This window comes from Ovis canadensis, chromosome 2 (genome assembly GCF_042477335.2).
Source record: "Ovis canadensis isolate MfBH-ARS-UI-01 breed Bighorn chromosome 2, ARS-UI_OviCan_v2, whole genome shotgun sequence".
In the NCBI taxonomy this organism is placed as follows: domain Eukaryota; kingdom Metazoa; phylum Chordata; class Mammalia; order Artiodactyla; family Bovidae; genus Ovis; species Ovis canadensis.
In genome coordinates, this window is record NC_091246.1 from 240,816,710 (window position 1) to 240,829,976 (window position 13,267).

The 13,267-nt window shown below is 52.4% G+C and overlaps 2 protein-coding genes across 10 annotated transcripts; one reads left to right on the forward strand and one right to left on the reverse strand.

Annotated features, from left to right (window-relative positions):
* Positions 1-278: 278 nt before the first annotated feature.
* FAM167B (family with sequence similarity 167 member B) lies at positions 279-2,357 on the reverse strand. Its single transcript, XM_069578747.1, has 2 exons — positions 1,396-2,357; positions 279-767 (listed from the first exon to the last, which is right to left on the reverse strand). The coding sequence occupies exons 1-2, from the start codon at positions 1,651-1,653 to the stop codon at positions 537-539; spliced, it is 489 nt and encodes a 162-aa protein (XP_069434848.1). The 5' UTR covers positions 1,654-2,357; the 3' UTR covers positions 279-536.
* Positions 2,358-2,631: 274 nt separating this feature from the next.
* On the forward strand, positions 2,632-13,224 carry LOC138434287 (myotubularin-related protein 9-like). Of its 9 annotated transcripts, none has more exons than XM_069578701.1 (11): positions 5,887-5,975; positions 6,285-6,533; positions 6,700-6,808; positions 7,019-7,144; positions 7,260-7,433; positions 7,884-8,110; positions 10,125-10,286; positions 10,470-10,611; positions 10,695-10,915; positions 12,702-12,853; positions 12,927-13,224. In XM_069578701.1, exons 2-11 carry the CDS (start codon positions 6,349-6,351, stop codon positions 13,058-13,060), a joined length of 1,632 nt encoding a protein of 543 aa, XP_069434802.1. In that variant the 5' UTR covers positions 5,887-5,975; positions 6,285-6,348; the 3' UTR covers positions 13,061-13,224. The 9 variants fall into 9 exon arrangements, with proteins under 9 accessions (XP_069434801.1, XP_069434806.1, XP_069434805.1 ...); XM_069578703.1 differs by having other exon boundaries at positions 5,955-6,117; XM_069578702.1 differs by having other exon boundaries at positions 5,960-6,130.
* The last annotated feature ends 43 nt before the right edge of the window (positions 13,225-13,267 follow it).

Genomic DNA, 13,267 nt, shown 5'->3' on the forward strand with positions numbered 1-13,267 from the left:
TGCAGCTGGTATTGAACCCACGTCTACAAGACCCTGCTTTCTTCAGCTGCTCATTTATCTGAGTCGCATTCCATAGGGGTGATTTAGACTGTTACATTTTTTTCCAGTCCTCATCTTGATGAGACAGAGCAATAGAAGTGGAGCTGTGGGGGAGATGAGGATCCATCAAAGCTTCTCTACCCGTAAGGCCAGTCTCGTCTCCCGAGGTAGAACCTCTCCCTGGCCTTAGCAACCAGAGAGACAGTGAACCCGGGCCTGAATTAAGGACTGCAGAGACCTTGTTGGGAAGCAGAGATTTATTGAGGAGACTAAGGGTCTGTGAACTCCTCCCCTTCCTCCAAACCGCCCTTTTCCCCCATCCGGGCAGCAGGGCCCCAGGATGCCGGGGCTTTAAGCTCCCAGAGTGCTGAGCATCTCCCCAACTCTACCCCAACCCTTCTCCAGGTGCTGGCTCCTCTGGGGCGCCCCTCTCTTCCTTCGTCACAGGTGGGCTGGGGAATGGGTAGCGGGTGGTACAGGAGACACGCAGGGATCCCTTAGCAGAGGGTGAAGCGCCGGGCACTGATGTTCATGCGGGTGAGGCCCAGGTGCCGCAGTGGCGGGGCCAGGGCCAGGCCGGCCCCGGGCTCCAGCTCCAGCTCCATCTCGGCCTCATTCAGCAGCTCTTGGTGCAGGTGACAGACTTGGTCCACCTTCAGCCGGTGCAGCTGGGCCCGCAGCCTAAGCAGCTGCCCTGCCAGCTGCCGGTCCTGTGCCTGCATCTCCCGCTGCGGCCGAGAGGGGGCATGAGCCCGCTGAACCTCCATTCTTCCCTTCCGGTCAACACCCCTGGGGCTTTGCCCAGGCTATGTCCTTCCCACCCCCTCATACCCCAGCTCTATACAGCCCATCTCATAGATTTTGCTCTAAAACTAAGCTAAACAAGTACAGGTACCTGGGGCCTGATCTTAGATCAACTAGATGGAATCTCCAGTCTGGAGGCTGGACATTTTTATATTTGGACATATTAGATTAAGAGCCACCTAGTTAATACTGGCCTCCTCTGGGGACAGCGTGGTTAGTGCCTCCTTTGTATCTTTGGGGTATAGCAATTTGCAGAGGAGACTGGGAGGCCATGCCTTCCCCAGCCATCCCTGGTGGCCCCCAAGGGCAGGACTCTGTCCTGAGCCATGGGAGCACAAGATCAGTAGACTGATGGACTCCTTCTTCAGTAAGGCTCCCTGAATAAAACACTGGACAAGTCCATTCCTGGCTTCTCAACCCTGGGACAAAGCCACAGAAGAGGGCAGTTGCTGGAGGCAGGGTCATTCTCATCCCCTCCCCATACCCGGGGTTTTGGGCCCTGAGGACTTCCCTCAAGGCCCTCTGCAAGGCTGCCCACCCCACCAGACTCACCAGCTCCTGTCGGAGCCACTCAAGGGCAGAGTCCATTGAGTCGAATCCGCAAATGGCCCCAGGTCCCCCGGGCTCGGGTCTGGCTTGGGCCCTGCGCCAGGCCTGGCTCTGGACCCGGGCTGTCCACTCCAGGTATGAGGGCCGCCGTGTCTGCAGCTGCAGCTTGGCCGTCAGCGCCTTCACAGAGTCCAAGCTCTCTGCTTCCTCATCCTCCTCGTCTTCACCCACTGCCTGGAATCTTAATGGTCCCAGGGACATGGTAGGGGGTGAGCAGTGACAGGGAAAGGCTGCAGCTCTGGGGTTAGGGAAAAGCTGGCAGTATGACCCAGGAAGAGGTGGGAGAAGCTGAGGGTGAAAGAAATGTGCCAGGGAGTGTGCAATGGTGAATGTTCAAGGTGGGTCAGGGAGGCTTGAGTGTGTCAGGGTAAGCAGATGAGTGTGGGAGGCTGAGTGTGCCAGGGCTGGGATTTTCCTGGACTGCTATCCCAGGAGCCACGTGATGCCCATCCGGGTGGGGGCAGGAGGAGCCCTGCGCCTCTGGCCCCTTGGATGAAATTTATTGTCTTTGCCCAAAAGGAGACACCCAGTTCCCAGAAAGGAAGTTGCTCCAGGATAAGAAAAGCATCGTCCACACCAGAGTCTTGGCCCTCTTCCCAAGACCCAAGTTAAGGGATTGGGGAGGGGATAGGAGGCTGACAAACTGCCCCCAGTCCTGACTCATGACTGTGGCCCTTTAGCAAAGGAATAGTGTCCAGATCCTCAATTTGGGAGTCAGGAGACTTGGGTTCAGGTGCTGGCTCTGTGGGACCTTGGACAAGTCACTGACTCTGTTGGGACAGATCAGTGATTTCAAGCTATATTGTAAGGAACCTTAGGTTCCCTTGGAAATCCCACAAGGACTGTGTGCCGGGTAAGGGCAGAGCTGTGGATGGGCTCCTCGACTTTCCTCTCCCTGCCCCTCCCAGGGCTTCAACCAGGGTATTTCCCTTTTTAAAGCTTTGTATTGAAATATAACACACACCCAGAAAAATTTACATGTCATAAATACATGGCTTAGTGAATTCTCCCCAACTGAACACACTGATGTAAACAGATCAAGCAAAGGAGTATTACCATCACCCAGGAAGCTCCTTTGTGTTGCTGGTCTAGACCAACTCTCCTAAGGGTAATGTAACCAAGCATAGCTTGCTCATGTACCTACAGTTGAGAAAGCCAAACTCTGACAGGGTGTTTGCAGCAAAGTAAGGGTTTATTGCAGTGGGGGCAAGCAGGGGAGTGAGAGACAAGTCTCAGATCCACATCAACTTGGTCTTTGAGTGTTAGGTTTTTGTTTTTTGTTTTTAAAGGGGAAGAACTGGACTTCCCCAGTGGTCCAGTGGTTAAGACTTCCACTGCAGTAGGCACAGGTTCAATCCCTGGTTGGGGAAGTTCCGCATGCCATGTGGTATGGCCAAAAGAAAGAAAGAAAAGAAAAAAAAGGGGAAGAGCAAAGAGGCTGGGATTAATCATCACCTTGTGAAGTTTCTGTGACATTTCTTAATAGTAGTTTCAGAGTCAGAATGTCTCTTCAGTTCAGTTCAGTTCAGTTCAGTCCCTCAGTCATGTCTGACTCTTTGCGACCCCGCAAACCACAGCACGCCAGGCCTCCCTGTCCATCACCAACTCCTGGAGTCCACTCAAACCCATGTCCATTGAGTCAGTGATGCCATCCAACCAACCATCTCATCCTCTGTCATCCCTTTCTCCTCCTGCCCTCAATCTTTCCCAGCATCAGGATCTTTTCCAATGAGTCAGCTCTTCGCATCAGGTGGCCAAAGTATTGGAGTTTCAGCTTCAGCATCAGTCCTTCCAATGAACCCCCAGGACTGATCTCCTTTAGGATGGACTGGTTGGATCTCCTTGCAGTCCAAGCGACTCTCAAGAGTCTTCTCCAGCAAAAAGCATCAATTCTTCAGGGCTCAGCTTTCTTTACAGTCCAACTCTCACATCCATACATGACCACGGGAAAAACCATAGCCTTGACTAGACAGACCGTTGTTGACAAAGTAATGTCTCTGCTTTTTAATATGCTGGCTAGGTTGGTCATAACTTTCCTTCCAAGGAGCAAGCATCTTTTCATTTCATGGCTGCAATCACCATCTGCAGTGACTTTGGAGCCCAGAAAAATTAAGGCAGCCACTGTTTCCACTGTTTTCTCATCTATTTGCCATGAAGTGATGGACCGGATGCCATGATTTTAGTTTTCTGAATGTTGAGCTTTAAGCCAACCTTTACACTCTCCTCTTTCACTTTCATCAAGAGGCTCTTTAGTTCTTCTTCACTTTCTGCCATAAGGGTGGTGTCATCTGCATATCTGAGGTAATTGATATTTCTCCCGGCAATCTTGATTCCAGCTTGTGCTTCTTCCAGCCCAGCATTTCTCATGATGTACTCTGCATATAAGTTAAATAAGCAGTGTGACAATATACAGCCTTGACGTAGTCCTTTTTCTATTTGGAACCAGTCTGTTGTTCCATGTCCGGTTCTAACTGTTGCTTCCTGACCTGCATACAGGAATGTCTCTGGTTTATGATCATCTGGCCAGGTGGCACATGGCTCGGGACTGATGAGTTCATCTTGTCCTAGAGAAACAGCTTGAATTTGTATGTTAATGATGATACCTAGGATAGCAATTTCAGTACCTTAATGATATTATCAACAATAGCAATTTTAGACATCTGACTCTGTGGGGTTTTTTTGTTTGTTTGGTTTTCAGCCTAGGCACAAGGCATGGGGGATCTTAGTTCCCCAACCAGGGTCTTAACCACTGGACCACCAGGGAGTTTTCCAACTCTGGTTGATTAGTGTTCATCTAGCACAGAATTGCGGAGAAGGCAATGGCACCCCACTCCAGTATTCTTGCCTAGAAAATCCCATGCACAGAGGAGCCTGGAAGGCTGCAGTCCTTGGGGTCGCTGAGGGTCGGGCACGGCTTCACTTTCACTTTCACTTTTCACTTTCATGCATTGGAGAAGGAAATGGCAACCCACTCCAGTGTTCTTGCCTGGAGAATCCCAGGGACAGGGGAGCCTGGTGGGCTGCCGTCTATGGGGTCACACAGAGTCGGACACGACTGAAGCGACTTAGCACCAGCACCAGCACAGAATTGAAGTCAATTCAGTTCAGTCGCTCAGTCTTGTCTGACTCTTTGCAACCCCATGGACTGCAGCACACCTGGCTTCCCTGTCCATCACCAACTCCTGGAGTTTACTCAAACTCATGTCCATTGAATTGGTGATGCCATCCAACTATCTTATCCTCTGTCTTCCCCTTCTCCTTCCACCTTCAATCATTCCCAGCATCACGGTCTTTACAAATTTACAGTTCTTCGCATCAGGTGGCCAAAGAATTAGAGTTTCAGCTTCAGCATCAGTCCTTCCAATGAATATTCAGGACTGATTTCCTTTAGGCTGGACTGGTTGGATCTCCTTGCAGTCCAAGGGACTCTCAAGAGTCTCCTCCAACACTACAGTTGAAAAGCATCAATTCTTTGGTGCTCAGCTTTGTTTCTAGTCCAGCTCTCACATCCATACATGACTACTGGAAAAACCAAAGCTTTGACTAGACAAAGGGGATAAATAAGATAAAAAAGTTTTGGATAGAGTGATTAATCATAAACTCAGTAAGGGAACTTGGTTTCTGGGGAACCCAGTTTCAGTAATACTGCCCTAATTTTTGACAGCCTAGATTAGTTTTGCCTTTTTGTATACTTTCCAGTGTTTCTTAGTCTTTAACATGGATCCTAATCCCCTGGAAACTTATCAAAATAGACTGCCCCATTCCCAGAGATTCATATTCAGTATGTTTGGGGTAGGGCCTATAATTTGCATTGTTAATGAATTCCCATCCCAGCTAATGCTCTTGGTCTGGAATTTTACAATTTATACTCTTTATATCTAGTTCCTTTTATAGAGTAGTTCCAACTTTGTGTTTATATTATGTATGTGTGTGTGTGTGTGTGTGTGTGGTGGGGGGAATCCACTTATGATTTCATTATTTGAAAGAAGGGTTTTGCATACACACAAAAGCCTGGAACCTAGTACACCAGAAGGCTCTTTAAAGGCAGGAGTATCTTTTATTTTTCTTAGTGATTATCACTTAACACATTGTAGGCATCCTTGTTTAAGAAATAAAAGAATATCTGGATGGATGGGTCCTCCAGTAAATAGATTTAAGCTCTTGTAATTTACCAGCTTAAGTGTGTCTCTTGCCAGACTGAAAACCCTGTGAAGGAAACACCCTTGGGTCTCTAGGGCCCAGCTCAGTGTATAGGCAATTCCCCTTTGGTCAAAGGATGGAGTGATGAGGGATGGGGCTCCGGAGGGCAGAACTATACCAGAAGTGGCCCCCCGTAGAGGGCGCCCTCAGGCAGGGACTGCCAGCTGTGGTGGGGGAGGGGTGCCAGCTAAACAGCTGCTTGCATTTAAGGTGGACCCAGGGATTTCCCCACCCAGCCTCAGCTGCAGGAGAGGATGCAGACACTTCCTAGTTTCACACTCACCCTTTCCACCCCTCCCACCAGGGTACAGGAGAAGAGACGGGTATTTTTCTTTGTTTTTTAAATCGGTGGGAGTGCCAGCACCTTAGAGATTTTTTTTTAAATGCCTCCTGCGATCCAGACACGAGGTCTTAAAGGACTTTAGCAAGATTTTTCTCCCCCATTTCACAGATGCTGAAACTGAGGTTTCCCTAACAGGTTCTAGTCCCGGGGTCCTCACTAAGAAGTGCTAGCAATGGGGTGGGGGTGGGGGAATTCCTGTGAAACTGTGAGATTTCTTCCTCCAAGGGGCCTCCTTAACAGCTGTCCTGCCGGCGTCGCCAGCTACCCAGCCAGTTCCTGTCCCTTTCAGAGCCCGCGCTCACCCCGCCTGACGCTCGGAGCCAAGCCCTGCCGGGCGTCAGGCCGCTGGAGGAATGGAGTTCGCGGAGCTGATCCGCACAGGCCAGGCCCAAGCCGAGCTCCTGCGGGGTCCGGAGGAGCCCCCACTGCGTGGCACGCTTTGCATCACCGGCCACCACCTGCTGCTGTCGCCAGGGCCCCAGGCGACTCCAGACCTGTGGCTGCTGCTGTTGCGTAACGTTGACTCCATCGAGAAGCGGTGAGACGTGGCGGGGGCGTCCCCGTAGTCGGGGAGCGCGTGGCTCCGCAGGGAGAGGGAAAAGGGCTAGCGTAGTTGGAGCTGGTGCCCCGCTGCAATCCTAAGAAATTCCTTTCTCCTCCCCCTGGGTCAGTGGACATTAAACCTAAAGCTTGTGCATTCCCAGGGTCGCGGGTGACTCGGGCACCATCACGCTGCGCTGTAAGGACCTGCGAGTGTTGCAGCTGGACATAGAGGGCGTGGAGGCCACGCTGGACATCGCCCGCTCCATCGAGGTATGCCAAGGATGCAACGGAGGCACTTAAGTTGCCCTATCCCGTAACGGGAGGAGTCAGCAGGGTTTACCTCTCAACTGGGCTCAGCGTCCAGGTTTGTCCCGGAGCAGAAGGGGATGCAGGGTTGTCTGGAATGCATGGAGAGGCAGCAGCTGCGGAACGGAGGGCTGGATTCCGATCTTTTCCAGATCTCTTGACTTCCTTCCCCAGGCGCTGTCCTCCCTGGAATCGGTCATCACCTCCTTTCCGTTCTTCTACCGTCCCAAAGGTTTGAGGTTAGGCGACGCCTGGCACTTCCACCCTCCCGAATGCTACTACAAGCGAGTAGCTCGCGAGGTGGGCGCGGTCGTGTGGGGCTGGGGATATGAGAGAGCCAGGTCTGGAAGGGGCGCGGGGACTGGTCACTCATCGGGTGCCATAGACCGGGTCTTCACTCGTCCTTGTGCCGCAGACCAACGCGTGGCGGCTGAGCGAGGCGAACGAGGACTTCAGCTTGTGCCCCAGTTACCCTCGCGCCGTGATCGTGCCTCGCGCGGTGGACGACAGTGCCCTGGCGCGTAGCGCCCGCTTCCGCCAGGGAGGCCGCTTCCCTGTGCTCAGCTACTACCACGCTCCCAGCGGAACCGTGAGCCCCGCCCCTCCCCAGACTCCGCAGCTAGGACCCTCTGCCTCCCTATTTGGCTCCACTCTGCACTGGCGGTCCGTGCCGTAACATGGCCCCGCCCCCTCGGCTCAATCTTGCCTTCACCGGTGCTGACCCCGCCCTTCTCCGCAGTTTTGGAGTCTTCCCGCTTCTGGCTCCGCCTCCGGCTGGTCTGGTCCCCTCTCCGAAACCTCCTCTTCTTTTGTCCACCCGTGACCCGCCCACGGCCTACTCTCGGGTCCCTTCCCGCTCTGGCCACAACCCACTGAGACCCGATTCGAAGGCCGTAAGGTTCCTGAGCTCCATCTAGCCTGACCCAGCCAGCTCTAGATCCTCTCCAGTGTGTACACGCGGCCCAAGGGATGCTCTGAGCGAAGTTCCTGAACCAAGCCTGGGTGGGTACAGTTTCTGGAGCTGGATCCCTGTCTGCAGGTGCTGCTACGTGCTGGTCAGCCCCTGACTGGGCCCCAGAAGCGGCGTTGCTCTGAGGACGAGGACCTGCTGAGAGCTGTGTTGGCGGGGGCTCAGCCCGGGGCCCGGGGCTTCATCGTGGACACGCGCTCGCCCCAGGCCGCCAAACAGGCCCGCATGACTGGTGGAGGCACCGAGGCCAAGGCTGCCTACCCTGGCTGGAAACGACTGCACCGGCCCCTGGAGACGTAAGGGGCATTCTCATGCCTGCCTAGGGTCTTTCCTCTAGGACTCTTTATGGATGGGGGTGGGGGACTGGCATCTTCTAGGAACTTCCAAGACTGTTTGATTTTTCCTGGTAGCCATCCTGCCAGGTGGGCATGGCCACTTGCAGGCACCCACTGACAAAGCTCTTTCCTCTCTAGGCATCCCAACTTTGCCTCAAAAGAGAAATCTCTTCTTTACATTAAACTGAAGTGTGTCTTCCAGGAACAGCTTCATCGTACACACACATTCTCTCTCTCTCCGCACTGGTCCCAGCCGTGCCCTGAGGGCTGTACCCACACAGTTGTTATCTGTTCCCGCCATCTCCAGGTGCTGGTAGTACCAAGAGGAGATCCTGAGGGACTTTTGTGCTTTGAGGAGAGTGGACTGCTCCCCTATCCAGAATACAAAACTGTTGATTCATTTATTTGACCGATTGACCCAGCAGAGAGGCTGAGATGGTGGCCAGCCCAGACATGGCTGGCAGATCAGCAGTAAACGGGCAATTATAGTTCAGTGTGATAAGCAGCAGCACTGGAGGCACTCCCCTCTTAGAACAGGTCATCCTAAGAAAGCTTCCCTGAGAATAGGGTGCTTTAGTGAGATCTGAAACACAGGAGCGGCAAGCCAGAGGGTGGGAGAAGGACATTCCAGGTGGAAGACCTTCCAGGTGTGTAGCAGCAGGCAGCCTAGTCAATTGCCCTGTTTTGGACTCTGGTGGTGCTAGTGGTAAAGAACCAGTCTGCCAATGCAGAGATGTGGATTCGATCCCTGGGTCGAGGAAGATCCCCTGGAGGAGAGCATGGCAACCCACTCCAGTGTTCTTGCCTGGAGAATCCTATGGACAAAGGAGCCTGGTGGGCTACAGTCCATGGGGTCACAAAGAGTTGGACACGACTGAGCAACTTTGCACGCACAGCACAGTGTGGTGGGAGTGTGGAGCGTGAGGTGGAGGTAGGGAGGCTAAAGGGGCGACCCGGGCCAGAGCAAGGGTCTGAGTACCATGATTATGGGCTTAGATTTTATCCTAAAGGCAATGGGGGGGTCATTGAAGGCTTTTAAACAAGCCTGAAAAAAGTACCAATTAGATTTTCTGGCAGAAGGTTCCTGGTGATCTAGAACAGTTCCTGGGAAGATTCCAGAATCCAAAGAGTATTCTATACCTCTTGTCAGACTGGTTCTCCCAAGGGAGTACTGTGTAGCTCCCATTGGGCTGGGGTACATCAAGGGGACTGTGACACCTTCATCAAATTGGGAGTTTCCCAGGGCATTCTTTCTGGAGCTATTAGTAATTGCCCTCCGTTCTCCCCCAGGAGCATACTGGACACCTTCGAACCTGGGAGGCTCATCTTTCAATATCTTATCTTTTTGCTTTTTTATACTGTTCATGGGATTCTCGCGGCAAGAACACTGGAGTGGTTTGCCATTCCCTCCTCCAGTGGACCATGTTTTGTCAGAACTCTCCACTATGACCCGCTGGTCTTGGGTGGCCCTGCATGGCATGGCTCATAGCTTCATTGAGTTACATAAGCCCCTTCGCCATGACAAGGCTGTGATCTATGAAGGAGAAGAGGGAAGCACAGAGGATGAGATGGTTGGATACCATCACCGACTCAATGGACATGAACTTGGGCAAACTCTGGGAGACAGTGAGGGACAGGGAGGCCTGGCATGCTGCTTGGGGTCACAAAAAATCGGACATAATGACTAAACAACAACAGAGCATTGTTTCTCCAAGAGGCAATGCTATGCCTCTCCAAGAGACTAGGTTTCCCCAAAGGGTCTTGGGTCTCCTCCAGCAGATTGGGGAATCCTCAAGGTTAGGGAGTCACTTCCATCAGATTAGGTGGGCTCTCCAAAGGGTCTTGTGTCCCTCCTGTCAGATGGGCTCCTCTGAGGGCTCTGTGTCTCCCTCACTGGCCTGGAGCACTTGTTCCAAGGCTGTGCTCACCAGAGCTTTAGACTGGAGGAACAATGACCAGACTCCTGCTTGTGCAGGGGGCGGCCCCTACAGGAGAGCTTCGTGCGCCTGGTGGAGGCCTGCGGGGACCTGGAGCAGAGCATGGACCGCTGGCTTAATCGACTAGAGAGCTGCCGCTGGCTGTCACATGTGAAGGAGACTCTGAGCACTGCCTGCCTAGCAGCCCAGAGCATGGAACAGTAAGACCACCGCCATACAAGACAGGGAACAGGGCAGGGTGGGCAGGGCTCTCCATGTCTGGATGCAAAGCCATGTCTCAGTAAGCAAGCAAAGGTAGCCTTCAAATGGGGCCATTCTATTCCTGACCTGGCCACTCCAGGCAGGGAAGAACAGGCCACTATTGATGAGCCCTGGGCCCACAGGGAAGGGGCCTGTGTCCTGGTACATGGGGCTGAAGGCACGGACAGCACCCTGCTCATCACTTCACTGGCCCAACTCATCCTAGACCCCTTGAGCCGAACCATGGCTGGATTCCAGGAACTAATAGAGCGAGAGTGGATCCAGGTGAGTGGCCGCCCAGCCCAGCCCTACCCCCCTCTATTCAGAAACCCCACTCCCTCATGCCCATCACTCTGCCCCTTCCCCAGGCTGGCCACCCCTTCCAGCTGCGCTGTGCTCACTCAGCCTTCTCCCACGCCCGCCCCAAACACGAGGCCCCCACCTTTCTCCTCTTCCTGGACTGCGTGTGGCAGCTGGGCCGCCAGTTCCCGCTGTCGCTGGAGTTTGGGGAGGGGATGCTACTGGCGCTGTTTGATCACGCCTATGCCTCCCCTTTTGGCACCTTCCTGTGCAACAACGAAAAGGAGAGGTGAGCTAAGGGGCTGTCCAGGTGGGCTAGAGGGCAGGCACAAGGCAGGGGCAGGGTGGGTATCTACTTCCTTAGAAGACATCTTTGGGAATTCCTTGGTGGTCCAGTGGTTAGGACTCAGGGCTTTCATTGCTGGGGACTGGGTTCAATCCCTGGTCAGGGAACTAAGACTGCCCGTCCTCCCTCCCCTCCAAAAAAGAAGGTATCTTTCCCTTTTGAGTTTCTCTTGTAGAAAAACTGTGTGTCCTTTCTGCTCCTGCCTCCGGATCTCACACGTTCCCCTAACTTCTGCAAAGCTAGAAATGAGTGGGTCCACGGTCTGTCCTTCAGACCTACCTACCCTGTCCACAGCCAAGAACCATGCACTCCTAGCTTAAAAACAAGGACTGAACGGGGAAATTGCTGCCAAAATCATTTCTGGGGCTCTCTACCACTTTGCAGGGTTGATTCTAGTGAAGCACTAGATTGGAGGTTGAAAGCGGAGTCAAATTGTTGGGCTCAAATTCTGGCTCACCATTCACCTAATGGATGATCAAAAGCAACCCTGAGTCTGTTTCATCAGTAGCAAGGAAGTGAAGTGAAGTCTCTCAGTTGTGTCCGACTCTTTGAGACCCCATGGACTGTAGCCCACCAGGCTCCTCTGTCCATGGGATTCTCCAGGCAAGAATACTGGAGTGGGTTGCCATTTCCTTCTCCATAGTAGCAAGGAGGTGATAATAGTCACCATAATTTAGAGGTGGGCTATATGTGTGTGTGACAGGATTAGCTGAGTTAAAGCCTAGCAAGTGCTTAACAGTGGGCACACAAGTGGTAGTTGCTTTCATTATTTGGTTGACTTGTTGCTCCCATTAGCCATCTTTCTTTCATCAGACTGAGACAAGGGGAGGGAGGGTTCAGTCCTCTCCACGAAGGCGATCATATATTTAGTGATCTTTTCTTGCCCAGTGGCCTCCCCGTCCTGTTGTTTTCACTAATTCTGCTTATCCAGGTTAGAAACTTTTTACGTCTCTCCCCATCCTTCATATTCAGCTTTTCTTTTAAGAATTTTTCTTAGTCCTTTCCTATCCAAGGCCCCTTTAACTTCCCTAATCCAGACTTTCCTTTCCATGTAGACCATTGGAATAGCTTCCTCACTGCTTATAGTATCTTCACTTTCATCTTTTTTTTCTCTTTTAAATTCATCAGTCTAGACCTATCAGTATTCATATTGAGCCCTTTCCCACTTTCTTGCTTTTGTTTTTGTATTTCCATGTTCTTGCACACCTAGTGAATTGCTGCTAGACCCAGCTAAAATGGCACATTCTTTTTTAAATTTTTTCATTACTTATTGGGCTGCGTCAGGTCTTAGTTGCAGTATGTGGGATCTTTGTTGCGTCATGGAGATCTCTTGTGGTGCACACTCTCTAGTTGTGGCACATGGGCTCAGTAGTTGCAGTGCCCAGGCTTAGTTGCTCTGTAGCATGTAGGATCTTAGTTCCCTTACCAGGAACTGATCCCATATCCCTGGCATTGAAAGGCAGATTCTTAACCACTGGACCGCAAGGGAAATCCCTCAAATGGCACATTCTTAATTAGCCTTCCATGATCCTTTCAGGCAAAGATAAGCAGAACTCCTTAAGAGCTAGGACTTTGCCTTGTTCCTGCTTTATCGTAGTTCAGGATCTGACTCCCAGTAACATTTGCAGGTGTTATCACTGCCCTGGGGGATCTGTCACCCTACTAACCAGGGTCCCCACCCAGAATCCTATACAGCCAAGTCTGGAGCTCATGGTCTCACTCCCTCCAGATGCCTGTGTGAAGTGAGAACTCGAACACACTCCCTGTGGTCTGGGCTCAGTCAGCCAAAAGAGCAACGAAAGCTCCGGAACCCGCTCTACGTCCCCAACCCCCTGGCTATCTGGCCCTCGGCGGAGCCCCAGAGCCTGCGACTGTGGCAAGGTGACCCTCCTCCTCCTCCCTGGGGGAGTTCTCACCTCTGCTCAGCTTCCTTACCTGTCCTCTTCCTCCTCAGGCCTGTTTCTGCGCGGGACCCGTCCACCTGAGCCTTCAGAGGTAGCGTGGGAGAAAGTGTGGCAAATAGTGACGGATCAGGAGAAGACAGAAGGCTCTCAGCCAACAGATTCAGCCTCTGAGGCTGGACCCTAAGTACTGGTCCTTAGATGGTGTTTGAGATGTTCCTGGAAGCTCTCCAGGCCCCTCAGCACCTCTGGATCTTGGAAGAGAGTGCCTACAACCCAGCCTGGATCCACATGTGAAGTGTCCAAAGTATAGGCGGAAGGTCCAAATAATAAAGGCATCCATGATTGGTATCAGCTGGTTGGAGTGTCACTGAGAAGGGAAAACAATCAAATA